Source organism: Equus asinus, chromosome 3, assembly GCF_041296235.1.
Source record: "Equus asinus isolate D_3611 breed Donkey chromosome 3, EquAss-T2T_v2, whole genome shotgun sequence".
NCBI classification, from domain to species: Eukaryota; Metazoa; Chordata; class Mammalia; order Perissodactyla; family Equidae; genus Equus; species Equus asinus.
In genome coordinates this window covers 118,587,143-118,614,347 of record NC_091792.1, presented here as the reverse complement: position 1 = coordinate 118,614,347, position 27,205 = coordinate 118,587,143, and the positions used below count along the sequence as shown (strand labels likewise).

At 39.5% G+C, this 27,205-nt stretch overlaps 1 protein-coding gene across 1 annotated transcript in view; it reads left to right on the top strand.

Annotated features, from left to right (window-relative positions):
• The window catches only part of SPMAP2L (sperm microtubule associated protein 2 like), a 51,991-nt gene that overhangs the window by 6,126 nt on the left and 18,660 nt on the right, over window positions 1-27,205 (top strand). The window contains exons 2-4 of the mRNA XM_070506546.1: window positions 9,995-10,025; window positions 22,397-22,525; window positions 24,756-24,893. Coding sequence (XP_070362647.1) covers window positions 9,995-10,025; window positions 22,397-22,525; window positions 24,756-24,893 — 298 coding nt within the window. The remainder of the gene's footprint in view (window positions 1-9,994; window positions 10,026-22,396; window positions 22,526-24,755; window positions 24,894-27,205) is intronic.

Sequence of the window (27,205 nt, the reverse complement as noted above, 5' to 3'; positions counted from 1 at the left end):
TAAAATAGGTTGAAATAGAGACTAAATATTTAACCTCAACTATACAGAACCGAAAGTATTTAATCTGGATTTATAAAGGATTAGGCAAGTGATTTAAAAGAAACAGGACCTCAGGCAAGTGTGGGAGTATGGAGGGAAATCATATTGAGTGAAAATTTAAAACTTTTGAAATTTATAAGGTATTCTCATGATTAAAAAACCAAAACAATATTAAAAGACTACAAGGAAATGTCTCACTCCCATCCTGTCCCCTCTCTTGCCTTCTACAGGTAACCACTTTTGTTAGTTTCTATGTATCTTTATATAAATACAAGAAAATATCATACAAGGTTCTGTGTGTGTCCCCCTTTCTTACTCAAGGGGTAGCATATGCTATACTGTTCTTCACTCTTTTCACTTGACAGTATTTCTTTCTTTTTTTCTTTTTAAAGAATTTATTTATTTTTTTCCTTTTTCTCCCCAAAGCTCCCCGGTAGATAGTTGTATATTCTTCGTTGTGGGTCCTTCTAGTTGTGGCATGTGGGATGCTGCCTCACCGTGGTTTGATGAGCAATGCCATGTCTGTGCCCAGGATTCGAACCAATGAAACACTGGGCTGTGTGCATGGGAGTGCGCGAACTTAACCACTCGGCCACGGGGCCAGCCCCCGACAGTATTTCTTTCCGTATAAGCACATATAGAGTTTCCTCTTTTTATTTTTTATTTTTGTTTGGTGAGGAAGATTGGCCCTGAGCTAACATCTTTGCCAATCTTCCTCTATTTTTGTATGTGGGACGCTGTCACATCATGGCTTGATGAGGGTGCGTGGGTTCGCACCCAGGATCCATACCTAGAGACCCCGGGCTGCTGGAGAAGAGTGCACCAACTTAACCACTATGCCACCTGGCCCACTGCTAGAGTTTCCTCATTTTTTAAGAGAACAGCTGCCTCATGTTCCATCACATAGATGTGCACTAATTTAACACCGCTTGATTGTTTCAGGATGTTGCTATTACAAGCAATGCCATAATAGGTAAACTTGTACAAAATATCAACTTGTACACATGCAGGCATATCTGTAGGATGAATTTCCAGAAGCAGAATTACTGGAGGGTAAGTGTTTGTGTGACTTTGATTTAGCGACATTGGGCTGCATGGGAGTTGATTCGTTTTGCAGGCCCACCAGCAGTGGAAGTGCCTGTTTCTTCATAGCCTCACCGTTGTAGCATGTGGGCAGACGTTTGTGTTTCTGAAAATCTAATACAAAAAACTGGTATGTCAACTAAGTTTTAATTTGCATTTATCTTAGTGTATGAGTGATAGTAATCATCCTTTTTGATGTATATTTTTTCATGTCCTTTGTCTCTTTTCCTTTTGACTTGCTAAGTTTTTATTTGCAGGGAGATTAGCCCTTTTTCTGGGATGTGTATGACATACTTTTTGCAGTTTGTTGGTCGTCTCTTTGTCTTTGCTTATCTTTATATTTTTGATTTTGCCATAAAAACATTTTTATAGTAAAATTCATCAATCATCACTTTTATGGCTTTGAATCATAATTAGAAAGTCCTTTCCTACTTATAGGGTATGAAGAAATTCACCTATGTGTTTTCTTTCATAGTCTTTTTTTAAACATTTAAATCCTTGATCCATTTGGACTTTATCGTGGTGCATGGTGTGCGTTATAAATCCACCTTTCTTGGTGGCTACCCGTTGCCGTGCCATCTTCACGCAGGGGAGACTGGGTGAAAGTGAACGTGAACAATAGATTTGAAATTGGAAAAAAAAATCACTAAAGTGCAGACGTAGGGGCGTGAGAGGAGGCATAGCTTAATAGTTAGCTTGCTCAAAATAGTTAATTTTTGAGCTCTAGTTTGCATAGAAGTCCCAGATTTATTGCTGTTGTTTTTTAACCAGATGGAAGGGCTTGCCCTCTTCCTGGCGCTGCCTTCTCACTCTCAAGCAAAACCCTGTCTCACGCTCTCCGGTCTTTTGCCCAGATGACCCTGAGCTGAGGCACTGGGGAGCTCAGGTAGGGAACTGTGCCTAAGAGGAGAGCAGGGAAGAATGAACAGTAGTAACAGATCATCCAGCTTAGTATCTCATATCAAAGAACGTCCAATGTTTGTTCACGTACTCACACCCAATATAGAACTGGACCACTTTAAGACCAGTCTTCAAAACAATAGTGCCCCTGAAATAAGCATGAATTTTACTTCAAAAAGCCTTGAAAAGTAATGTAGGTCTTGCTGAAGTAGCTTCAAGGGAATTACACCATCTAACACAGAGCAAAACCTGCTAAAACGTTCTTGAGGCATTTCTCTTCCCAAGTCCCTGTCCCCATGACAGCTGCTGCCCGCAAATACCTCTCCTGTTTCTCTCAAGCTCCAGCTTGCCCCTCTCTAACCCTCTCCTTTCCTCCCACTAGATCTGTTCTGAGAGGCGCTGTCTTCAGCGGGACCTCGTTAGGTACAACCAGGGACTAGAGGCTGAGCAGCTCAAACATGGGCTCCTTAGGAGGCAGGGAAGAGGGCAAGGTGGGGAATAGTTGTACTTTGATAGTTCATCCTTATCATGTTGCAAAATGCTTTACTTCTTGCAGTGGGACTCCCAGTGTAGGAGTGCCTCATCCCCATCAGGGAACGGCTTTAATCATAAACAGCTTTCTCCCAGCAGATGGCAGCCTTCCCCATCAGATGGTTTGGAACATAGGTCAGATCATCCCATTTATTAGCTCGAAAGGGCAACAGGAGCAGCGTGGTTTATGTTCTGCAGAATACAGTAAAATAAAAACATTTAAAGGGCATAATACAACCATAATGTTCTGATTGTCTCTTAGAGGAAGATGCTATTCATCATCCTGCTCAAAATGCTTTAAGGGCTTCTTCCTGTTGGTCTTAGAAAAAAAGCCAACTTCTTCAGGACTCGTCATCCTCTGGTCTGACAACAAATCCTGCTGTCCTTTCCCTGGCTCTCTTCCTTCCAGCCACACTGACCAACTGTCTTGCTGGGCCTTTTGCTTGATTCCACCTCAGGGCCTTTGCACTTGCTGTGTCCTCTGTCTGAAATGCCCTTCCTCTCTCATTCCCTCTTCTCCCCTTAGATCTTCATGTATCTGGCACCTTCTTGTCTTTTGTTTCCACAGGAGAAGCATCATTTTCTCTGAAAGACGCTGCCCTGACTACTCTGCCTAAACTGGGCACCCCCTTCCTTCTTGCCTTACCAGCCACATCACAGTAATTCATTTTCTTGCTAGCACTTACCACGGCCTGAAATTATTTACTTGCTTATTCCTGTCTCTCCACCTGAAAGGCAAGCTGCATGAGGTTAGGACAGGGACTTTGTGTTGACCCTTCTCTAGTCTGACACTTAGAATGCATGGATGAATTCAGCATGAAAGTCGTTCACGGGGACATTCCTGAACGTTTTCTAGATTCACTTAGTAGTTACTGAGCTCACAGTAGCTTATGTTCATTGAGTGTTTTACATATTTAACATCATCTCATTTTATCTCTAAAACAACCCTTTGAAGTTAGTCCTATTTGTTTCCCCATTATAAGATGAGGAGACTGAGGCACAGAGAAGTTAAGTGACTTGCCAAGGGCCGCACACAGAGTAAGGGGGCAGAGATTGAACCCAGACGGTCGGATCCCACACTCTGCTCCACTTCACCCCCACACTGTTCACCTGGGCGAGGTGCGATGGGGGACAGAGAGGTGAAGGTCGGTGAGATAATGAAGGGAAAGGGCTCAGCGCAGTGCTGGTGCCTTGTCACTGCTCAGTAGATATCATAGTGTTTAGTCAATAGCACCTAGTATGTTTGTTAGAGTCAGGGAATAAGACATCTCTTCAACTGCCTACACTGTGTGCTGTGAGGAGTACAAAATAAAGCAGAGTCCTTCCTCAGGAGTTCACAAGGTAAGGGAAATAATGTAGACGTAAATACGACAGAATCTGTAATCAGAGCCCAGATGCATGATGTGGGCATTCAGCCCAACCATAACCAGACCCTCTACATGCAATTCTCTCTTATTCTTGGATCACCCTGCAAAGGCCCCAGTTTATTTTTGTCCCCACTTTATAGATGAGGAATCTGAGACTCAGTGCTTTGTCTGAGGGCATGTGGTGGGGGGACCAGTATTCAAAGCCCTATCAGTTTGATCCAGAGCCTGTGAAATACTGCAGGGTCTAGATGGGTGGGTACCGGCTTGACCTCAAATGGGAGAAGAGCAGCACTGGTGTTCTCCCTACAGAAGGAGCTGGGAGATATTTGATGGACAGGGAGCGATGCTGGGGTTGTGATACAGGAAGCTCTGCCGATAAGGATGGATTGGGTGTGTGACCTCCTCCTCCACCCCAAAGCGATGTGAACGCTTGGACACTGCTGTGCCCAAGAGTCATGGCTCCAGCTCCGTACTGGGCATTTCAATTTGAGCACACACTTCAGAGGAGAGGAAGCTTGATGCTGTTGGAAAGAGCATTGAGCTAGGAGGCATTTACTTCTGGTTTTTCATAGCTGTCTGTCTGTTTCCTTTCTAGTGAAATGAGGAGGGTAGATTAGCCGCTCTATATGGACATCTCTGGTGCTAAGACTCTGTGTTTTAGTACAGCTGCTTAATTTGATATAACAAGATGTTGCCAAAGTGAGATTGCTACGTATTCTTGAATATAAGGAAATTTTAAAAAATTCTGGCCAAGTTGAATATATAAACTTTTAGGGATAAAGATATAATAGACAAATGCTTAGTTATAATTGTGTTAATTTTGTTATACATATAAAATTGAAGTAATGTTAAAATAAATTATATAATTTAGAAATAGTTGTTTCTAATGTCATATTTCATGAAAAAGTTTTATTCTATTTTTTCACATACATATTTGACATGACTAGAGTCACTTTTTGAGTAATTTAAAACAATTTTTCAGGGCATATCATTTTTGTTTTTAAGTAAATTTTTATTTCTAAGTAAAGTTTTGAGATAGAAAACAAAAGATTTTTTTATTATGGAAATTTTCAATCATACGCAAAATAGAGAAGGTTATAATGAACTCCCATGTGCCCATCACCTAGTTTCAATAATTATTAACATTTTGCTAATCTTGTTTCATATAGGCATCCTCTCCCAACTCCTTCACCACCACCCCACCTCCAGCCCCACATTTTTGGGGCATCCTATAGGACAAATTGTTTTAAAGTAAATACCAGATACCGTGTCATTTCATCCATAAATTCCTCAGTATGCATTTCTAATTGCTAAGGGCTTTTTAAAAAAAACATAATTATCATGTCATTATTACACTGAACAAAATTTATGATTAATCTTTGATACCCTCTAATACCCACTAAATATTTAGGCTTCCCTAATTGTCTCAAAAATGTATTTTCCAGTTGGTTTTGTTAAATTAGGCCTCAGACAAGGGCCACACATTGCATTTGGGAGGTTATGTGCCTTCTCTTTTATTCTTTATCACCAACCCTTATCTTCTCCCTTTTTTAAAAAATTTTTTTTAAGATTTTTAAATTTTTTTTACATTTTTTTCCTTTTTCTCCCCAAAGCCCCCTGGTACGTAGTTGTATATTTTAGTTGTGGGTCGTTCTAGTTGTGGCATGAGGGATGCTGCCTCAGCGTGGCTTGATGAGCAGTGCCATGTCTGCACCCAGGATTCAAACCGACAAAACACTGGGCTGCCTGCAGCGGAGCACGTGAACTTAATTACTCGGCCACAGGGCCAGCCCCTTATCTTCTCCCTTTTAAAAACACTATTTGTTAGAAAAATTGGGTAAAATATCCCATATTCTGACTTTGATTTGTTCTTTGTGATGTCTTTAAATTTTTCTTCTAGCTCCCATATTTCTTGCAAATCATATAGATTAAGAAGCTTGCTTAGATTCAGAATAAATCATTTCGGGCAAGAATATTTCGCAGATGATGCTGTGCATTTCCTCTTGCATGACGCTTCCAGGCACACAGTGTTTGGCTCTCCCATTTGTGTGGTTCTAAGGTTGATAAATAGATTCAGGTGAGGTCAGCTCATTGCTCCATTATAAGGTTCCCCATCCACCTTTCGCCAAATGGTTTTAGCATCCAGTCTCATTCATTGCCTCGATTCCATTATTTTATTAGGGATAAGATAGGGCCTCTTTTGAACCCATGTTTGATGCTGTCACTGGCAATTATGTTACAAGCCTTCAGAACCCATTCATGTAATGTAGCAGTAAGAACTTTTTTAAATGCATGCTTTGCTTAGTGTACTTTTATCTTCGCAGTACAATCACTATATTCTTTGTGTTTTGTGTTTCTATTTTGCTTTTTAAAATGATGTTTAAAGCTTGCTTAGAGCAACATCCAACAAGAATCATCCCCAAGAATAGTTAGTAAATCTGTTTTAAATTTCTTCAACTCTCTTCTGTTTTTAAATATTAATTTTTGTAAGGAGATCTCTATAATTATTCCATTCTAGCATTAAAGTTGTTTCAGGCTAATATGTTTTCCTTGACCAGTTCTTTGTTGCAAAAATAAAGTAATTGAGAAAGTGCCTCATAAGATGGGTTTTTGTAAGAACTTGCATATAAGGTAACCTCCTCTTTTCTGAGGAATAACTTTTGGGGAAAAATCTTGCCTTATGTTCACTAATTTATGGTACTTTGCTTGAAACTCTCTTATTTTTCTTGATTTAACTTGATCTTTTGAAACACATATATCAAGAGTAAAGTTTGAGGAAGGAAAAAAGTAAGAAAGCAGGATTCTCTTCACCTCTCCATTATCAAGTCTGATAATTTATTTTGTGCCTGTATAACACCATTGAGACCTCACAAGAGAAATTATTTCAGATTTCAATATTAGGAAAAGTTGGTGTTCTCTGCTTTCAATGGTAGGATGCTCTGATACAACTGTACTGAGCTTTATGATACATTCTTCTTTTGTTTCATTTTATTTTCCTTTCCTTTCTCCCTCTGCTATTTTTCTACCTCTCTCCTTGAGTTTTTCATCTTAAAACAGATAATATCCTATTGTAGTGTATGTGTTTATGTAAGCAACCGCAAATCCTTTTAGGAATGAGAGGAGGGTATAAATACATAAAGAAACCAGTGAAAAGACATGTGAGTACCTGTTCCCAATTAGTTTCTCCTTTCACTAATATTAGTTTTCATAGTTGGAACCCTTAATAGCAAATGCTTCCTGAACAGTCACTTGAACTTAACAATTACTTAAACAAATGTTCTTCTTTATTCACAGAAATGTAAGCAGAATCTTAACTCTTGAATTTTTAGGATTAATAATAGCTACCATTTGTTGTGTATTTACTGTGTTTTGGGCACTAAGCAACGTGCTTTTCATGTATTATCTTATTTAACTTTCCTATAACAACGTTTTGAGGTAAGAACCCATTTTACGCTTGAGAAGACCAAGGTACAGAGAGCATAGGTAAACTCGCCCAAGATCAGAGGTTAGATCCAGGATCTGGTTGCTGGCAGTCTGATTCCAGAGCCAGTGATCTTACCCATGAAACAGTACTGTAATAGTCCCCAGGTTGTCTGCTTCAAAAAGTGCCAATGCCCATGTCTTACCCCTAGAGGGTGTGATTTAATTGGTCTGGACTGGGACCTGCAGAAAAGATCCCTAGGCGTTTCCGATGTGCAGACAAGCTTGGAAACCATTGTAACACCGCTTTGCTTGGGACATTAGCTAACAACAGCCACCTGAGAGCTATTCCATTCTACCAGTTGGTGAGATAACATCAAAAGTGTGTTTTCTAAAATAAAGAGTGTAAGCTCTACCATGGGAGAAGTTATAGTATGAAAGGACAATAGGAAAGAGCATTATTCATTCACGTTATCATATTTATAGAAGTTTTTTTAGGATTGATTCAGTATTATACTGACCCTCTGACCTGTGTACATAAAACTAGAAACCAAGCTTGGTAATACACGAGGAGTCCACAGAACACGTGCTGCGTCTTTCACAAGTGACAGCATGACTGGGCACAAGGACGTTTTTGTAGACTACTCTCCCTTTTCCTTAGGTCTGAGTCAGGTTACCCTTAAGAAGGAGAGTAATAGAAAATATCTGAATTCAAAAATTCCATTTCTTTTCTTTTCTTTTTTTTTTTTAAAGTTCATAGCCTATCTCCTACTAGGCTGTCAACTCCTTGAGAAGAGAGACCGCTCATTTTTGTTCTCTCAGCCCTGGCACCGTGCTGCACATAGCGGAAGTGGATCGATACTTGATGGTGTGTTTCCTGCAGGGCTCTGTTGAAGCTGTTGATACACTGAAGTTGTAACTAATGATTCTAACTATCATTTGTCTACTCTCTGCACCTATTATAGACAAGGTGCTTTACATTTATGACACAGACCTACCTATTATCCTCCTATCTAAGAAGGGGAAACTGAGTTTCAGAGAAGTTAATTCCTTTGCCTGAGATTGTGCAGCCAAGTAAGTAACAAATGAGCCATGTCTGTCTGTTGCCCGAGCACACCCACTTTCCTTCACCCAAAGCACTCCAGAGGGTAGAAAATGTTATTTCAGAACTCTTGGATGTGATTAAAAACTCCCAAGAAGAAACTGTCTGGAACAATCTGTCATTATGAGGCCTATTATAATAGACCTTTGGATAACTTGGCCTGTATGATTTCCTACAGTTTCCCACATTAAAAAAAACTTCTACACATGCTTTTTAATTTGCTTAACCGTGTCTTCTGTTTTGGAAATTTCAGGTGTATCCAGTTTTCCACTGTTAAAGATACTGCAGTGAACATTTTTGTGCATAAATCTTTGCCCACACTTGGAATTGTTTCTTTAGGGTACATTTCTAGAATTAGAATTGGATTAAGGAACACTGTATAAGGAATGCTGACTCATCCTGCCAAGTCGTTTTCCATAAAGTGTACTAATTAAATTTCTACCAGCAGTACCCAAGTACTCATCTCATCTTACCTTTCCAGCATCATTATCCTTTGCAAAAAGTTTGCTAATTGATAGTTTAAAAAATATCTCATTTTCGGGGCTGGCCTGGTAGCATTGTGGTTAGGTTCACACATTCCACTTTGGTGGCCCAGAGTTTGTGGGTTCGGATCTTGGGCACAGACCTACACACCCCTCATCAAGCCGTGCTGTGGTGGCGTCCCACATACAAAATACAGGAAGACTGGCACAGATGTTAGTTCAGGGCCAATCTTCCTCATCAAAAAAGAATCTCATATTTTATTTGCATGTTTTGCTTACAAGCAAATTTGAACTTTTTCTTTTGTTTATTAGCCTTTTACAGGTCTTCATATATGAATTCAGTTCCCATCCTTTGTCCATTTAACTTTTGACACCTACCTTAATGTTTTCCTTATTCATCTATACATTTTGTACTCTTCAAATATTGAGACTATTGTCTTTATAATATTTGTTGCCAAATATTCCTCCAAATTTTTTCCTGTTCAACTTTTAATTTTTGACACAGAGAAGTTTCAATTTTTAAATATTTTAACCTTTTTTTTTTTTTGAGGAAGATTAGCCCTGAGCTAACATCTGCCACCAATCCTCCTCTTTTTGCTGAGGAAGACTGGCCCTGAGCTAACATCCATGCCCATCTTCCTCTACTTTATATGTGGGATGCCTGCCACAGCATGGGTTGCCAAGTGGTGCCATGTCTGTACCCGGGATCTGAACCGGTGAACCTGGGGCTGCCGAAGCAGAACGTGCGAACTTAACCACTGCACCACTGGGCCAGTCCCTAATCTGTATTTGTCCTCTATATCTTTTGTCACCTTTAACTCTAAGAGATTAAAATCCAGTGATTAAGTAGATGTTCTCTTATTTTTGCTCCAATTAGAGTTTTAAAAAAATATTTAACTCCTTGATTTACCTGTGGTTTATTTTGGTACACAGCGTGACAGATTTAATTTGGTCATTTCCCTAAATAGTTATTTTTCCTAGCTCCTTTCTCTGTTGATTTGTGATGCTGTCTTTATCCTATCTTTGGTTCTTACTGAATCTAATTTTTGCTTTTACTTTCCTTTTCACAGATCCTGGTCCCCGTGTCTTTGTAAGGAAAAGGTAAGACTATAGGTATAATACTCTCCAGCCTAGCTGGATGGAACAGACTCAAGGTGGGCCATTTGAAGTGAAAGCCTGTCTTGGGCTTTGTGAGAAGAGGATTTCTGTGTTTTCCCTTTTTCATTAGGCCCTTTTCTAATGACAATTCCTGTGGGAGAAGGAAAGAAGAGAGAGAAAGTGATTTGGGAGTGAGATGGGGAAGAAGACTGAGATGTTGGAGAGCATTATAGTCCCCGTTTTACTTGTTTGCTGAATGCTAGGCGTGTCACATGCTAGGTCTGAACCTGTAAGGGCCTTGGGTTCTTGACAGTCTCCATGTCATAGATTTTCTGAAGATCCAGGTCAATGTGTCCCAGTCTTGCCTTGTCTCTCATTCAAGTACAGTAGCTAACGAAATCTCAAGAAAGTGCCCTCTATGAAAAAAAGTGTGTGTGTGTGTGTGTACATACAATGTGCAAAATAGATGCCTCTTGAAAGTAGATACTTACTCTTGGTTTGGCTAAGATATAGTTAGAAGAGGTAACGATAGAATCATTAAAGAGAAATACCAAGGGTTCTTGTCAATGGTTCATATAGATGAGAAGTGAATAATACCAGATTTTATTTTTATCCGCTCTTGTAATAAGTGAGTTAAAACCATTCATATTTATTGTTATTGTTTAACATTTACGTTTATTGTTATTAGAGTTGTTTTGCCTTTCCTATTTACTAGGCTTTCTAATTGTTTTTATTCTCACCTCTTTCAGGCGGTAAATACTGCTACCTTGTTTTTGTGTAATGTTTTGCAGTTTAAAACATTTTTTTTCCTCACAAGAATCCTGAGAAGTCCATAGGGGAGACGTAATCAACTAGATTTTACTGAGAGAAAATGAAATTCAGAGAAATGATGTCACTTTCCCAAAGTTGTGTGGTGGCTGAGAGAACAATTGGTGGAACTAACGTTTACTAGATGTTACCAAGTGTCCACTTAAAATACCACATTACTTCAAATAAGTGTGTGCTGAGTGAGCAAACTCTCCTGTGGTTAGATGGACAGCGAAATAGTTTATCCCTAGTAAGTTTTATACTTTGAAAAAAAGACTGTGAAGAAAGTGTTTCTTAAAATTTTTGTTGTTTTGCTACTTCTTGCTTTTGTTTGATTGGTTAATTTGGTTTGATTCTATGAGAGAATGGTGCTACCTCCATTATGTAACCCTGTCCCCATCCTATAAAAATTCGTGTTAAACAAATGTGCTATCCCTGATTGTTATGAAAGAAAATGTCTTCTGAGTATAAACAAAATAGTTAAATGTAAAAGAGAATTTTGACTGAAAGAGAGAATTATTTGAATTACCTCATTAATTTAGACCTGAAATCATTTCCATAATTGTTGTTATATAAATGTATATTTGTTGCTCTGCATGCAAGGTAAGGATTTCAAAAACTTTCTTAGCTATTGGCAAACTGTAGGAGACTAATTGTCAATAAAGACAGGGGACAGCAGTGTAATCCTCATTTGAAGAAATCTGCCTTCAAGAGTTAAATCCTTCAGCCTCATTCTTTTGTTTCTGCACAGGATCACGACTAGACATTGTGAGGTAACGCAATACCCAAGAGAGAAGGGAAGCCTGAGTTAAGATGAAGAGATGTAGTTTGGAGGTGTAGCTATGGTGACGTAATGCATAGTAAGTGAATGAAAAGGAGGTGTTGGTCAGACCTCTACACAGAATTAGCAGTTGTTAATGAGATTATTTCCAGTTGAAATAAGAACCCAATTTAAGTATCTACAGGAATGAACTAGGAAACTATCAATAGTCTTGTATAAAATGATACATTAAAAAAATGCTTAGCGGGTGAAGAGAAAGCAGTGAGGGAAATCTTGGCTTGGAGGTGATTATGGAAGCCAGAAGCTCACTTGCTCGAAAAGATTAATATATAATACAATGTTTTGTCTGCAGCTATGACTTTCTTTCTCCTCCACCTAGTCCCCCTCCCTGGAAAGCTCGCTTAGGCTGTCTCACAGGGCTCACGCAGTACCTACGTGGCAAAGCCGTTCTTCTCTTGAATAGGATGTAGATTTTTTTTCTGGCAATGGACGGTATCTTCATTGTTTCTAGATATTTACTGGCTGGTTTGGGGTTACATCATTATCAATTATGTAGCAGATCCCGAACGTTTCACTACCAAAGAATCTTTTAGTTATCTCTACCCACTCCCACAATCTCATGTTTTGAAAGATTTTTGTTGTTGTTGTTGTTTACAAGACACACTGCATTTGTTAATTTTTTGAAAAGTTAAGGACACATCTAAGTATTGATCAGAGTCTCCTATCAGCATGAAGTAACATATGGAGATGATATAATTCAGAAACAAATTTGGTATTTTGGGTAGTGTCTACAGCCTGGCTGTGGGTGGTATAGGATTCCATTTGACTTTTTGAAATGTTCTGAAGGTAGTGGACTCCCATTATTATCTTCGTGGATGCCCTGAGGATTTGGGAACTGCAGGCTGGAAACTCTTGTATTAAGCAGCAGAGTCCTGAGGGACAAAATGCAGGTGGATTAGTTACAATAGAAAAGGGGGGAGTTAGAAGAGTCCGGAGGATGAGACACTGGGGAAAAAAGGGTGTGGAGGTGGGGTACCATTCTTACTACCTTCAAACATGTATTTTATCTAGCAACCTCTTTGATTGATAAAACAGTTTAAACAATCTTAAATGTATCCTTTATCCAGTTTACGGATAGTTCCATGATTTTCCCTTATAGAGCACTTATAATGAGTTTATATTTTAAACAATTAAATACCAATTCAGTTCAACTCGACTAGCATTTACTGAGTATTTACTACATACAAAGTATCATGTTAGGTGCTGCAGGTGAGAAAGGAAAAAGGAACTAACATTTATTGAGTACCCAATCCGTCGCTAAAATGTGCTAGGCACACAACCCTTTGAGATGGGTACAGTTATTTTCATTTATAGATGAGGCTAACCACATTGGCCTCCTGTTATTTTTCAAACATATAGGTATGCTTCTGCCCCAGGGCCTTTGCACTTGCTATTTATTGCTACTGGAATGGGATGATCTTTCCCTGAAAAATGTGTATAGCTAGTCATTGTTCAAATGTAACCTGATCAGTAATGCCTTCTTTGACCGCCTATTGAAAATCGCAGCCCTCTCCCCATCACATACTCCTTATCCCCCTCACTTGCTTCATTTTTCTTTATACCTCTTACTACCATCTAATGTACTATATATTTACTTTATTTCATGTATTGTCTTTCTGTCCCCACTTGAGGGCAAGGGTTTTTGTCTGCTTTATTCACCAGTGTACTCCCAGCCCTGGAACACTACTTGGTACATAGTAAGTGCTCAGTAAATATTTGTTGAACGAACGAACTAAAGCTCAGAGAACTAAGTAACTTGATCAGGTATAAGAAAATGGCACTCCATTTTAAAATAATAAAACCCAGAATCTCCACTGTTAGTACTGGAATAATAATATCTTAGGTGAAAAGAATTGTTGGACCACGTGTTCCATGTCCCCAAGGTTGGTTGCTGTCGCCACCACTCTGACCTCGGGGGAGCTATTCCGCTGTCACTACTGTGGCCTAGTTTGTATGCATAGAATCCTTTACTTGCATTACTCCCCTAGCACAGGTAAGGCAAAGCAGTAAGGGGCAAATAGGCCATTACTGAAGGCTGAAGGGCAACGCAAGTGTATTAAACACAGAATAACGTGAAAACAGACCATCTGATTAAGCCTTTTAACTTGATGTTCAGGGTGGATGGTCAGTTTTGTGATTGTGCAATTTGGGGAGTTCTTAACTATTAATGCCTCCCGGCCTCGTCCCACTTTCTGAAAGGAGCTTTGTGATGCATCAATCACCGTTTAATTGAGGAGGCCATGTCTTCACATGAGGGTTTGCACTGGCTGTGTCAGGCCTGAATCCTGCCTGACACCAGGGCCAGGGCTTATCCTAACACAAACAGTTTAGAGCCTGTTAAAGAGCTCAGGCAAGTTTTAGGGAGAATGCTTTTCCTGGTCACCTCCCTTTTTGTAACAGAAGCACTTTCCTTGAGTAATTCTCTTGGCCTCTTGCCTCATCACTGAACTAGACTCCCCAGGGAGTGGGAATGACATGTGTCTGATGGAGGTGGGAGAGAGAACCGGCCCCTTCTGGGTCCTGTCCCTTTGGGACCTGCCTGTCTACAGTGAGTCATCTTTGTGGTCTGCTTTCTGTCACATAGCAAACTTAGCCCCTGGGGGGGATGGGGGGAGGCTTGCAACTTTGGGGCACAAGTTCAATTCAGGGATGTCAGTGATCCACATTACTCTCTGCAATATCATTTAGTGAGTAATAAAGTATTTTTATTCTATTGGTCCAACTCCTGTGCCTATTTTTCATTTAGTTCCTAATTGCGGTGGGCAAAAAAGGGTGTTATTTGTTGTGCCCTTCAAACTCCAAGCAAGTACTTAAGCAGTCATAATATGAGCTACAGTAACATAGGTGGTGTATCAGTCTGCGTAGGATAGGCCATGCTGCAGTGACAAACAAGATACAAAACTCTCAATGACCTAATGCAATGAGAGTGTATTTCTCCCTCACATCACAGCCAAGTGTGAGTTGGCTGGCCCTGCTCTGTCTTGTAGCTATGCCATCTAGAATATGTGCCTTCTAGAGTCACTGCAACAGGGAAAGAAAGAGATGGAGGCATGCTAGCTCTTAAGTGCATTGCCCTGAAAGTGATATGTAACACTTCTGCTGAAGTTAGACATAACTAGTCATAGCTCGTCACGTAGCTCCAAACAGCTGCAAGGGAGGCTGGGAAATGTAGAGAAACCCTTGGATACTTGGGAAGCACAAATATCCCCACATGTCTGCTGTAGGTGGATTCAGAAGAGTCCGGGAAGGTCCAAAGGGGCAGAGTAGGGAAGAAAGGGGGTGGGGTGGTACCCAAAATATATTTTGCCTATTTCATAGTTTTCCCAAAGCCAGATATTCTGTCTGAAGTTTATCTGTACAATCTCATCAGAATCCAAAGCCATCAAGCCATTTGCAAATTAACAATATAAGAATGGAGGGTTGGGGGCTGGCCCCGTGGCCGAGTGGTTAAGTTCGTGTGCTCCGCTGCAGGCGGCCCAGTGTTTCGTTGGTTCGAATCCTGGGCGTGGACATGACACTGCTCATCAAACCACGCTGAGGCAGCGTCCCACATGCCACAACTAGAAGGACCCACAACAAAGAATAAACAGCTATGTACCGGGGGGCTTTGGAGAGAAAAAGGAAACAAATAAAATCTTAAAAAAAAAAAAAAAAGAATGGAGGGTTTTTCCCATTAAGTGTGCATTTTATCTGAGGTCTTCTGGAGACAATATACTTTGGTTTTATTGCATTTTTGTTGTTTTTGTTTCACTTTGTACTATATTATTAATGATTCCAGGAGTGAGAATTTTGAGTCCACAATATTTTTTAATCCTTTGAGCTATTCAGCACTCTTCAAATCATATCAAATAGGGCATGGGTGGGGGGAGTTTTTGCCCCTTGGGATTTATTTGAGTAGGAGTCATCTGATGTAACTATATTTGTTAAGCATTCTCTTTGAGTTAATCAGCTGGTGTTTGTTAGTTTTTTTTCTAGGAAGAGAATCCAAGATCTTTCTAGGCCTAAAAAACAATGGGGAGCCCCAGATAGGTAAGGCAATGTTGTATAGTCTTGTTTGTGATGATTGTGTTGCTTATATTAAATAGATAAATATTATTCTTACCTTCCCACTAACCCTGCATCCCAGGTATATCCACCTCTCTGCTCAACTAGATCCACTGAAACAATATTGTCACCTCAGTTGAGTCAACGTATGGAAGGCTAACCTTAGTTCAGTGGTTCTCAAATTTGTTTGCACGTTGGAATCACCTGGGGACATGTAAAACTGACTGATGCCTGGGTCCTGTCCCCAGAAATCCTGATTTACTTGGTCTGGGGTGCAGCCTAGGCTTCAGGAGTGTTAAAAGCTTCGCAGATGATTCTAGTAGGCAGACGGATTGGAGAACCACTTTGACACTCTCGTGTCCATCCTCCAGGTTCAACTTCCCTGCCTCTCACATCTGGTCCTGCTGTCTCTAAGCTTCTGCCCAGAGCACGCCTGTTCTCTGGATCTCCAGCGTGCTGGATGCACTGTCCTTCTGCCCTTGGCCGTAGGACTCCCCCTTTTCTTCTTTGGCTCCTGAGTAAAGCTGAATTTTTTTTCCTTTTTTTGTGATCTCCTATTGCTTTAAAAAAATTAATGGACTTTATTTTTTAAAGCAGTTTTAGGTTCACAGAAAAATTGAGCAGAAGTACAGGGTTTCTATATTACCACCCATGCCTCTAGTTTCCCTTATTATTAACATCTTATGTTAATGTAGTCCATTTGTTACAATTGATGAAGAAATACTGACACATTATTAACTAACGTCTATAGTTTACATTAAGGTTTATTTTTTGTGTTGTATATTTCTATGGGTTTTGACAAATGCATAATGTCATGTGTCCACCATTACAGTGTTATGCAGAATAGTTTCACTGCCCCAAAAGTTACCTGTGCGCTACCTGCTCATTCCTTTCCCTCTCTGAACCCCTCACAACCACTGATATTTTTACTCTATCTATAGTTTTGCCTTTTCCAGAATGTCATATAGTTGAAGTCATACAATATGTAACTTTTTCAGTTAACAGTATGTGTTTAAGCTTCCTCCATGTCTTTTCATTGCATGATAGCTCATTTCTTTTTAGCACTGGGTAATGTTCCATTGTCTGGTTGTACCACAGTCTATTCCATTCATCTGTTGAAGGGCATGTTGTTTGCTTCCAATTTTTGGCAATCACAAATAAAGCTGCTATGAACATTCATATGCAGGGTTTTGCATAGATGTGAGTTTTCAGCTCGTTTGGGTAAATATCTAGGAATGCAATTGCTGCATCATATGGTAAGAATATGTTTAGCTTTGTAAAAAACTTCTAAATTGTCTTCAAAAGTGTCTGTACCAATCCCACCAGCAATGAATAATAGTTCCTGTTGTTCCACATTCTCATCAGCATTTGATGTTTTGTATTTTATCCATTCTAATAGGCGTATAGTGGTATCTCATTGTTTTAATTTGCATTTCCCTAATGACATGATCTTGAGCATATTTCGTATGCTTATTTGCCATCTTTGGTGAAGTGTCTGTTCAGCTCTTTTGCTCACTTTTTAATTGGGTTGTTTGTTTTCTTATTGTTGAATTTTAATAGTTCTTTGTATATTTTGAATACCAGTCAGATGCTAATAGATTGAATGTTTGTGTCCCCCTCAAAATGCATATGTTAAAACCTAATCCCTAATATGATGGTATTTGGAGGTGACCTTTGGGAGGTGATTAGGTCAACTGGGTGGAGCCCTGATGAATGGGGTTAGTGCCCTTATAAAAGAGATCTCAGAAAGTTCCTTCTCCCCTTCTGCAATGTGAGGACAAGGTGAGAAGATGCCTGGCTATGAAGTAGGAAGCAGGTCCTCACCAGACGCCAAATCTACTGATGCTTTAATCTTGGACTTCCCAGCCTCCAGAACTGTTAGCAACAAATTTGTGTTGTTTATAAGCCACTCCCTCTATGGTATTGTTATAGTAACCTGAATGAACTAAGACATCAGATATGTGTTTTGCAAATATGCTGGTCTTTTCATTCTCTTAGCAGTGTCTTTTGAAGAGAAAAAGTTTTTAATTTTAATGCAGTCAAATTTATCAATTTCTTTCTTTCATGAATTGTGCTTTTGGTGTCATACTTAAAAATGCATTGTAAAATCCATTGTCACCTAGATGTTCTCTTATATTATCTTCTAGAAGTTTCAGAGTTTTGCATTTTACATTTAGATCTGTGTTACATTTCAAGTTAATTTTTGTGAAAGGTGTAAGGTTTATGTCTAGATTCATTTTTTTGCATGTGGCTGCCCAGTTTTTCTGGCACCATTTATTGAAAAGACTATCATTTCTCTATTGGATTGGCTTCACTCCCTTGTCAAAGGTTAGTTGGCTGTATTTGTGTAGATCTATTTCTAGGATCTGTATTTTGTCCCATTGATCTATTTGTCTGTTCTTTCACCAATACCACCCTGTCTCGGTTACTGTAGCTTTATAGTAAGTCTTGAAGTCAGGTGGCATCAGTCCTCTGAATGTATTCTTCTCCTTCAATATTGGGTTGGCTATTCTGGGTCTTTTGCCTCTCCATATAAACTTTAGAATCAGTTTGTCGATATCCACAAAGTAACTTGTTGGGATTTTGATTGGGATTGCGTTGGATCTATAGAGCAAGTTGGGAAGAACTGAAATCTTGACAATAGTGAGTCTTCCTGTCCATGAACATGAACTGTCTCTTCATTTGTTCAGTTCTTATTTGATTTCTTTCATCAGAGTTTTGTAGTTCTTCTTTATATAGATCTTGTACGTATATTGTTAGATTTATACCTATGTATTTACAATTTTTTGGTGCTAGTGTAAATGCTGTTATGTTTTTAACTTCAAATTCCAATTGTTCATTGTTGGTATATAAGAAATCAGTAGAATTTGGATATTAATGTTGTATCCTGAAACTTTGCTATAATCTAAAAACTGAATTTTTAAAAGCCTTGTTTTTGAACATTAAAAATATAATATGCTTTAAATTCTCTTTTTCATGGATGGATATATATACATGTATTAGAGGTACACATTGATAAGAGATGTGTTAACGAATATTGCTAGAACTGTCAGTAATCTTAAAACACTCTTCCCTACCCACCCCTATTTGAAACCAGTAGAAAAACTGAAGGAGTGATTTCATTAGGGAATTGAAGTCAGAAAAGTTCATCCAGCTTGCAGGTACCAAAACTGAAATTTGAATCTATGTCCATCGTCCAGAAAGCCCATTTATTTACAGCACTGACTGTTTTAGAAAGGCATGGTCCCTTTGATGGCATGGAGAACTGGAGTCAGGAAGATTGATTTGGGGCTGTTACAATAATGCAGGAGAGAAATAATTAAGGCCTGTCCTAAGACGGTGGCCTTAAGGGTTAAGAGAAATGTTAGAGTCAAGATAGAGATGGACAGGGGCTGCCCCCATGGCTGAGTGTTTAAGTTCATGTGCTCCGCTTTGGCAGCCCAGGGTTTCACCGGTTTGGATCCTGGGCACTGACATGGCACCGCTCATCAGGCCATGCTGAGGTGGCATCCCACATAGCACAACCAGAAGGAGCTATAACTAGAATATGCAACTATGTACTCGGAAGCTTTGGGGAGAAGAAGCAGTAAAAAAAAAAAAAAAAAAAAAAGCAGATTGGCAACAGATATTAGCTCAGGGGCTAATCTTTAAAAGAAAAACAAAACAGACAGAGATGGACAGAATTTAGTGACAAATGAAATATAAGAGTCTGAGGGAGAGGAAGAGTCAAATATGATTTCTAGGTTTCTATAGAAATAGAGTGGAAAACGCTGTTATAACTGCGAAAGGAAATATAAGACGGGGATGGATTTGGGAGGAAGGAACATTTGGTCATGGGGGGTGCTTTTGAGACATTCAGTAAGTATTTGGAAATACAGAGTTAGCACTCAGGAGAATACTTGAGGATACTTGGAGATGCTATTTTGGAATCATCAGTATTTAGTAGTAATAAAAAAAAATATTGAGGAGGATGGAACCCTGAGACACAGGCCATTGTGAAAGTTGTGAAAGAGGAACTGCCTAAGGAAGCTGAGAAAGCATAGGCAAAAGGAAATCAGGAAAGAGAGAGCCTCAAAAGCCAAGGAAGGAAATTATTAAAAGGAAGATGGATCCTATGAGGACAGATTCAAAGAGTTTGTGGTGGGCCAGACTGGCAAAGAAGGATTAAAGACTGACTTCTATCTTCAAGTATGTAAAGCAGTTTAAAGAGATGAAAGCTAAATCAATATTTGTTTTATAATAGAGATTATAAGAATTTCAGAACAGTAACACTGCGGAAGGAAACTGATGAAAGCTGTTTCGTGTTTCCTGACTCTGGAAATCTGTTAGAGACTAGAGATTTTGCTGTTCAGAAAGGGATGACTGAACACAGAACTCTCAAGAACATTTCTAGTTCCCTATTGTAGAATTCCAGGGTGTGATTGCACCAGACTTTGTTATATTTCATGGATCCAGCAAACAGGTAGGACATGGGTAAGAATCTTATGCTCGGGGGTCAAGTCCTTCATATGGACCGTAGAAGATTAAAATTTTATTTCCTTGATATTGCTAGCCATGTGACAGCTAAACATAGGTGACTCTTTAAATGCTGGCACAGTAGAGTGAACAACTACCTGCATGATATGCTACTTTAACATCCTGGTTAGTCTTCCATCTTCCTGGTGAACTTTGTATCCACATTTTTCTTGACTGTATAGTCTCTGCTCTTTCTCATTCCACTGATCCTTTTCTTCTAATTTATCTTGAGCCAGATCTCCTGTCTTTTACGTAATCCTCAGTGCTTTTAGTTCACACTATGTGTTTTCTAGTTTTTATGCACAGAATTTTCAAGGAGCTCGTAACCTCAAAGGGTTCAGTTCCTAGAAGGCATCATCAGGACCATGTTTTATGGACTTGATTTAACTGTTGTGTCTAAAGTTACTTTTGCTTTGAATTTGAAACAATGAATACAAAACCAGCATATTATCCATCACCCCTGCTTTCTATCCCTGACCCCTTAGCCTCTCTTCACCTGCACTTTTGTGTTTACCCCTAAGATACTTTTCATTTTTTCTGTTACTGCTGATATTCTCCTGGCCAAATCCTATTTTCTTTTGCTTTTTTCAGTTTCCATCCTTTTTGACGTCTAAATTATATTTGATGCTTTTTGATCTATTGCATGCATCTTTTCTCAAAATCTTCCTCTCCTGACTCCCCTTCCATGGTGCTAGCCTCTCTATCCACCAGCCTTTTCTTTAGGAAGCATAGTTACTGTCTTTCCCGCTGTCAGTCCCACTCTGACCCTTGTCGCCTGAGGCCCCAACTTCTGCTTTAGCCTCCCATTCTCTCTAATTTCTGTGTCCCATCACCATCAGGTGGGTCCAGTTTTTGCTATTCGTTCATTCATTAAACCATGATTGTGCCCCTGTTGTGTACAGCACTAAAGCATACAAGGAGGGAATCTCCCAAAGATTAAGATGTGGTCCCTCCCCTGGAAGAACGTACAGGCTGGTGAGGCAGGCTTTCTTTGTCCAAACTGTGGAGAGCTTTGTAAGCCACATTCTGGAGTTGGGACTTCATTCTAAAGCCAGTGGAAACCTTTGAAGTAGCTTAAACAAGGGGATGGCTTGATCACTCTGGCAGTGGTGTGGAAAACAGAGTGGAGACAATGGGATCTGACAAGGGAGATAGCAATGGGAGTGAGGAGAAATGGACAGATTTGAGCCATATTTAGGAAATGGAATCAGCAGAATGTACAGGGTGGGGATTTAATTAATTAATTAATATTTCTAATAGTGACTCTGGCTGATGCTTACAGAGTAAAGAAAGAAACATTATCTGCCAAAATAGATACAAAGAAAAAAAAACAGCTAGGGCCTTTTAAAGGAATAAACTCAATTGGTTGACAAATTCAGTTATGTGCAAACTCAGGTTACTCAGGTACCTTTTTCTGACTCGTCGACCAGGCCTCCAGGGCCGCCTCCTGCCTTCCCCACCCATTCCAACAATGCTAATTACTTCCCAACATGACTTTTCTGCCTCTGCCCAGACATGCTTTGTCTAATGCTTGATTATCTCCATTTCTCCTGGTTACCCCAACATGGAATGTGCGTCATTTCTGGGAGTCTGTGCCTTTTACTTTCTTCCATGAAGCTTTTTCAGGTTACTCCTGGGCTCATTTCTTGTTTTCTCTTCACCCCCTGCACAATAATCATACCTGTTTCACAGGGCTGTTGAGACTAAAAGATCTGATGTCTATAAAGCACTTAGCTCCATACCTGGTCCACAGTAAATATTCCACAAATGGAAGCGATTAAGATTACCCTGATGCTATTTTATTTTCAGATCTGGTACAGGGCTTTATCCAAAGGGGGAGAGCAGTGTAGATAGGTGGCATGCCCATTTTATGTCGGACCTGATTATAAATTACAGTGTTAATGACATGATGGCAGAGACAGAACTCTCTCTATTAGGTTCATTTTTTGGTCACCATGTTTTAACACAGTAGCTGAAACAGTCTTATTTTATTCTTATTGTAACTTCCATATGTAGTTTATCTGTTTCTGATGCCTGGAAATTGTAAGACTTCACAGAGAGTGTTCTGGATGTGAGGTAAAATCAGGACAGAAGCCGTCGAGAGCCATTTCTAAGTTGTCCGTTAGTAGTGAGTTCCTTACCGTTTTATTTTTCTGCTTTCTAACAGGAAACTGTTTTGGGGGAATCAAGATCCTATTCGCCCTATTTCCCAGGGTGCTCTGAAGGCTCAGCTGACCAGAAGACTCGAGGACCTTGCCCAGCCGAAGGAAGTCTCCCACCGATATGTCCCTAACAGGTCAGTGTCGGTGTGTGATCAGGTTACTTCATCAGAGTCTCTGGGGAAAATGAATACATAACCCAGCCCTTTTATCTAAAAGCCAGAAATTGTCCAATCTATAGTCAAAACGTATTGAGGATTAGGGATTCTATGTGTGTTTCCAATCTGATGCTACCGTAAAACTTTTCCAGAGTAAGGTCTAATATTTAGCTCTTGTGGACTTATATCTTACAACGTTTTGGCTTATCAGGATTTCGAGTTTTTTCAATAAAACTAGAGTGTTGAGCAAGGATATGTACCATCTAGAACTCTGTAGTGGGTGAACTTATTTGTGCATGAATTTTGTATACCACTCATGGGTTTGATTACCATGAGATAATTACTACATCTAAAGGTAAGAATGGCGTTAGGGCATGTTTGTTGAATGACTAAGCTTTCTGCTGGTTGGCTCTTTGAGGAAAGACTGTGGGTCGGGGGATGGGTGCAGGCTGTAAGGGAGGTTAAAGTAACAAGAAAAAGGTGAAGATACTATTATTTATCTGAAGTTTGGTGTCCAAGATAATTGAGGTGGCCATTTCTCTATCTATTTAAATATACACCTTTAGTCAACTTTTTCTGGAAGGGGCCAGATGGTAAAGTTGGCCTCAAAGTTGCAACTACCCAACTCTGCCACTGTAGCGGGACAGCAGCCATAGACATTGTGTAAACTGAGCGTGTCTGTGTTCCAATAAAACTTTAGGAATTTTGCATTTATATTCATCAGGGATATTGGTCTGCAGTTTTTTGGTAATGTCTTTGTTTCTTGTAATATCTTTATTTATGGTAATGCTGTCCTCTTAGAATCAATTCAAAAATGTATAGAATTGGTATTTATTTCTTCTTTATACATTTGCTAGAATCCACCCATGAAGTCATCTGGGCCTGGAGTTTTTTAGTGGGAAGGTTTTTAACTATAAATTCAATTTATTTAATAGATACGGAGCTGTTATGAATTTGTCAAATTAACACTTGTTAAGTGGAGTGCAGGGCCACGGTTCAACAAGAGACCACAAGAGAAATTGAAATAGAGAAATTTAATATGCACAAGTCCTAGAGGAAGTATCTGGTACATTTCAAGGGGCTACACAGGGAGGTCAAGGCAGAGTGCAGACAGAGAGAGGCAGGAACTGGGGCATATGCCTTAATTAGAGTCCCAGGTGGAGTGCTTTGGGGTTCCTGGGCTAAGGCCAGATTGGTCAATTCAAACCAAAAGAGTAGGAATTTGGTAAGCTCCTTGGGAGTCTTATCTAAGGGGTGTGTAAGGGGAAGGCATTGGAAGTCAGGGGAGACCGTTGGCCACAAGGGCTGTTGGGGAAGTCATATCGGGAATGCACATTTACTTGTGATTCTGTGGGCTGCCATTAGGGCATGTGCTTACACGAGCAGCCAGTGTCAGTTTGTCACTGTGGACTCCTCAGCCAAACAAAGTGGCTGCTGAGACAACAATACCATGGAGTAGCTTAGCTAAACTCTTGGCAAGGGCTCTTCAGATTATTTCTCTCTAAATGAGCATTGGTAGTATGCGTCTTTCAAAGAATTTATCCATTTCATCTAAGTTTTAAAATTTGTTGGCGTAAAGTTGTTCCTGTATTCTCTTATTTTCCTTTTAATATCTGTCCAGTCTCTAGTGATTATCTCTTAGAGACTAAGAAAGTATTCGGGTTTTTTTTTTTTTTTGAGGAAGATTAGCCCTGAGCTAACATCTGCTGCCAATCCTCCTCTTTTTGCTGAGGAAGACTGGCCCTGAGGTAACATCCATGCCCATCTTCCTCCACTTTATATGTGGGGCGCCTACCACAGCATGGCTTGTGAAGCGGTGCCATGTCCACAACCTGGATCCAAACCAGCGAACCCTGGGCCGCTGAGGCAGAAGGTGCACACTTAACCACTGCGCCATCGGGCTGGCCCAAGTATTTGGTTTTAAAAGCAGCAAATTTTCTCTTTTTATCGGTGTATTTTTGGTCTATTTAGAAGATGCAATTTATTTATTACAGAAAATTTTCTGTTTTGGAATAGGATATTAGAAGCCAGCTGAAAACTTGATGGCTATAACCATATCTAATTTCTCCTCGTGTGGAAAATAGCTCAGTAGTAAAGGGGTAGACTGTCATACCTGCTCCTGTAGACCAGGGCTCAATGTTGGAAGTTACTATGATAATTTAAATTCATGCTCGTTTCACTTAATTCTTTACTCTTCTGCAACTTGCAGGGCTCAATATTACCTCAGCTGCGGTAGAGACTCTGTAATCTGGCCGATCCCTCCTGCTGCCCTGTTTAGCCAACCCTCCAAAAGGATCCAGAAGCTGGCACAGCCCAAAAGATTCAAGAAAGAGTATCTAGTGAATAGGTGGAGTACCTTGAGAATGTCCATAAATTCTAATCTAATTTGGTTAACTGTCACAATATTGTTGTTCTTTTAGGGTATGCAATTTCATAAACTAAAAGTCCACTTGTGTTTCAAAGGATCAGGGTCAAAAATCAAGTATTTGCAGCAATTGTAGGTAATCAGAAGGTCATCATCACTAATTACATTTGACTCAAATTGTGGTGAAGCTAAAATTCACGCTAAATTTACCATTGTCAGCCAGTTAAAGGGAAATTTACAAGTGAAACATTACAGGTTTTTGCAATTTGTAGAACTCGATGTTCTCTGATGCCTCTGTGACTTTTCAAATGCTCTTTCTTTTGCTTTGGATGTTGAATTTCCCCTTGTCTTTAAATGACAACTTAGTTGGTACCTTTCACATGGAAGCTGAGATTGTGATGTGGTTGCTGGAGAAATGTTAGGTTGCATTAATGGAATACGCACAGTGTACAATTACAGCAAGGTGATAGTACTACTGTACACTACTTTAGTAGGAACACCTTAGATATGTGTTTCCACATATAGATGCTATACTTTAAGAAACTGATAAGAAATTTGAGACTATTCAGAAGATGAATGAGATGTTGAGGCTTCTGGAAACTTTGTTGTATGAAAAATAGCTAAGAGCAATGACGTGTTTAGCTTAGAGAGGAGACCAAGGAAGCAGTGATAGCCATGTTCAAATGTTTACAGGGTCAGCATCTGACAGGGGAAGAGAAGATAGAAGTAAAATTACTTTATGTTGATCCTAGAACTGGATTTAGAACAAAGAATTTACAGAGCAGCAGATGTCAGCTAAGTGTAGGAAAATCTTCCTGACTAGCTATCCAGCAATGGAAACGTTTATCTGGAAAAGTCAGCTGCCTTCTCCACCCCAGTCCCTGAAAGTATTGAAGCACAGGCTGGAATAGTGACTTTATGTGGATTTTAGAAAAGATTCCTGCATTCAGAGAGAGGTTGAACGGGAGTCTTTTTCCATCATAGAATCCAGCAAAAGAGGCCCAATTCCTCCCACAAAATTTCTTCACTTGCTTATTTATCAGTTCATTCAGTAAAATATGCTGACTTAGTTAAAATACGCTTATAAATTTGGTACTTGTACATCTCTATATAAAAGCCAGAGGAATGCTTTATCAGTCACCACTTTTTGAGAGAACTCACTTTGATGTTTCATCTAAGTGAAACCCCCTGGAGTGCTAAAACTTTTTATATTTTTGAAAGTTTGTTTCTCACCTTTCCTAAGCAGACTTTTCTGCTATTGAACATACATGTAACCGTTGTTCATTGGATTGAGATCTTTATTATGAACATTGACTATTATACTTTAATATAGAAAACCTCTCAGGAGCTATTTAAGTACACAGCACAGTTTTTCTTAGGCTAAGTGGTCTGACGCCTATGCTTTGAGATTATGAGATATTTGCTTCTCATAATTTTCTTGTAATTTCTCTTTTTGTCAGAGGAATAGTCTCTAACTAGCCTCTTTTTTTTACGTTTTGTACTTTGGGAATGATAACCAAGCTTGTTAGAATTGCAGGGTGGGGAGGAAGCAAGTGCTTACTGAAGACACACAGGGCTCTCCAATAAGTGACCTGCGTGAGCTTGGGCTTTGTGATATACATTTTAGCTGATTCACTAGAGGGGCTCAACAGCAGATTTGAGCAGTCAGAAGAAAAAAGTCAGCACATTTAAAGATAGGTCAACTGAGATTATCGAGTCTAAGGAGCAGAAAGAAAAAAGAATGAAATAAAATTAACAAAGCCTCACAGACCTGTGAGATATCATCAAAAGTATCAACATTTCCATAATGGGAATCCCATAAAGAGAAGAGAGAGATAAAGGGGCAGAAGGAATATTTGAAGAAATAATAGCCCCAAACTTTCCAAATTAGATGAAAAACATTAATCTACACATCCAAGAAACTCAACAAACGTCAGGTGTGATAAACTCAAAAGAGATCCGCACCTTGACACATCACAATCAAACTCTGCACAGCCGAAGACAAAGAGAGAATCTTAAAAGCAGCAAGAGAGAAGAGACTCATCACATACAAAGGATCTGCAATAAGATTAACAGGTGGTTTCTCATCAGAAACCAGAGAAGCCAGAAGGCAGTGGAATGACATGTTTAAAGCGCTAAAAGAAAAAACCTGTCAGCCAAGAATACTTTAGCTAACAGAACTATCCTTCAAAATGAAGGAGGAATTGAGACATTCTCAGATAAACAAAAACTGAGAAAATTCATCACCAGCAGACCTGCTTTACAATAAATACTAAAGGGAGTCCTTCAGGCTA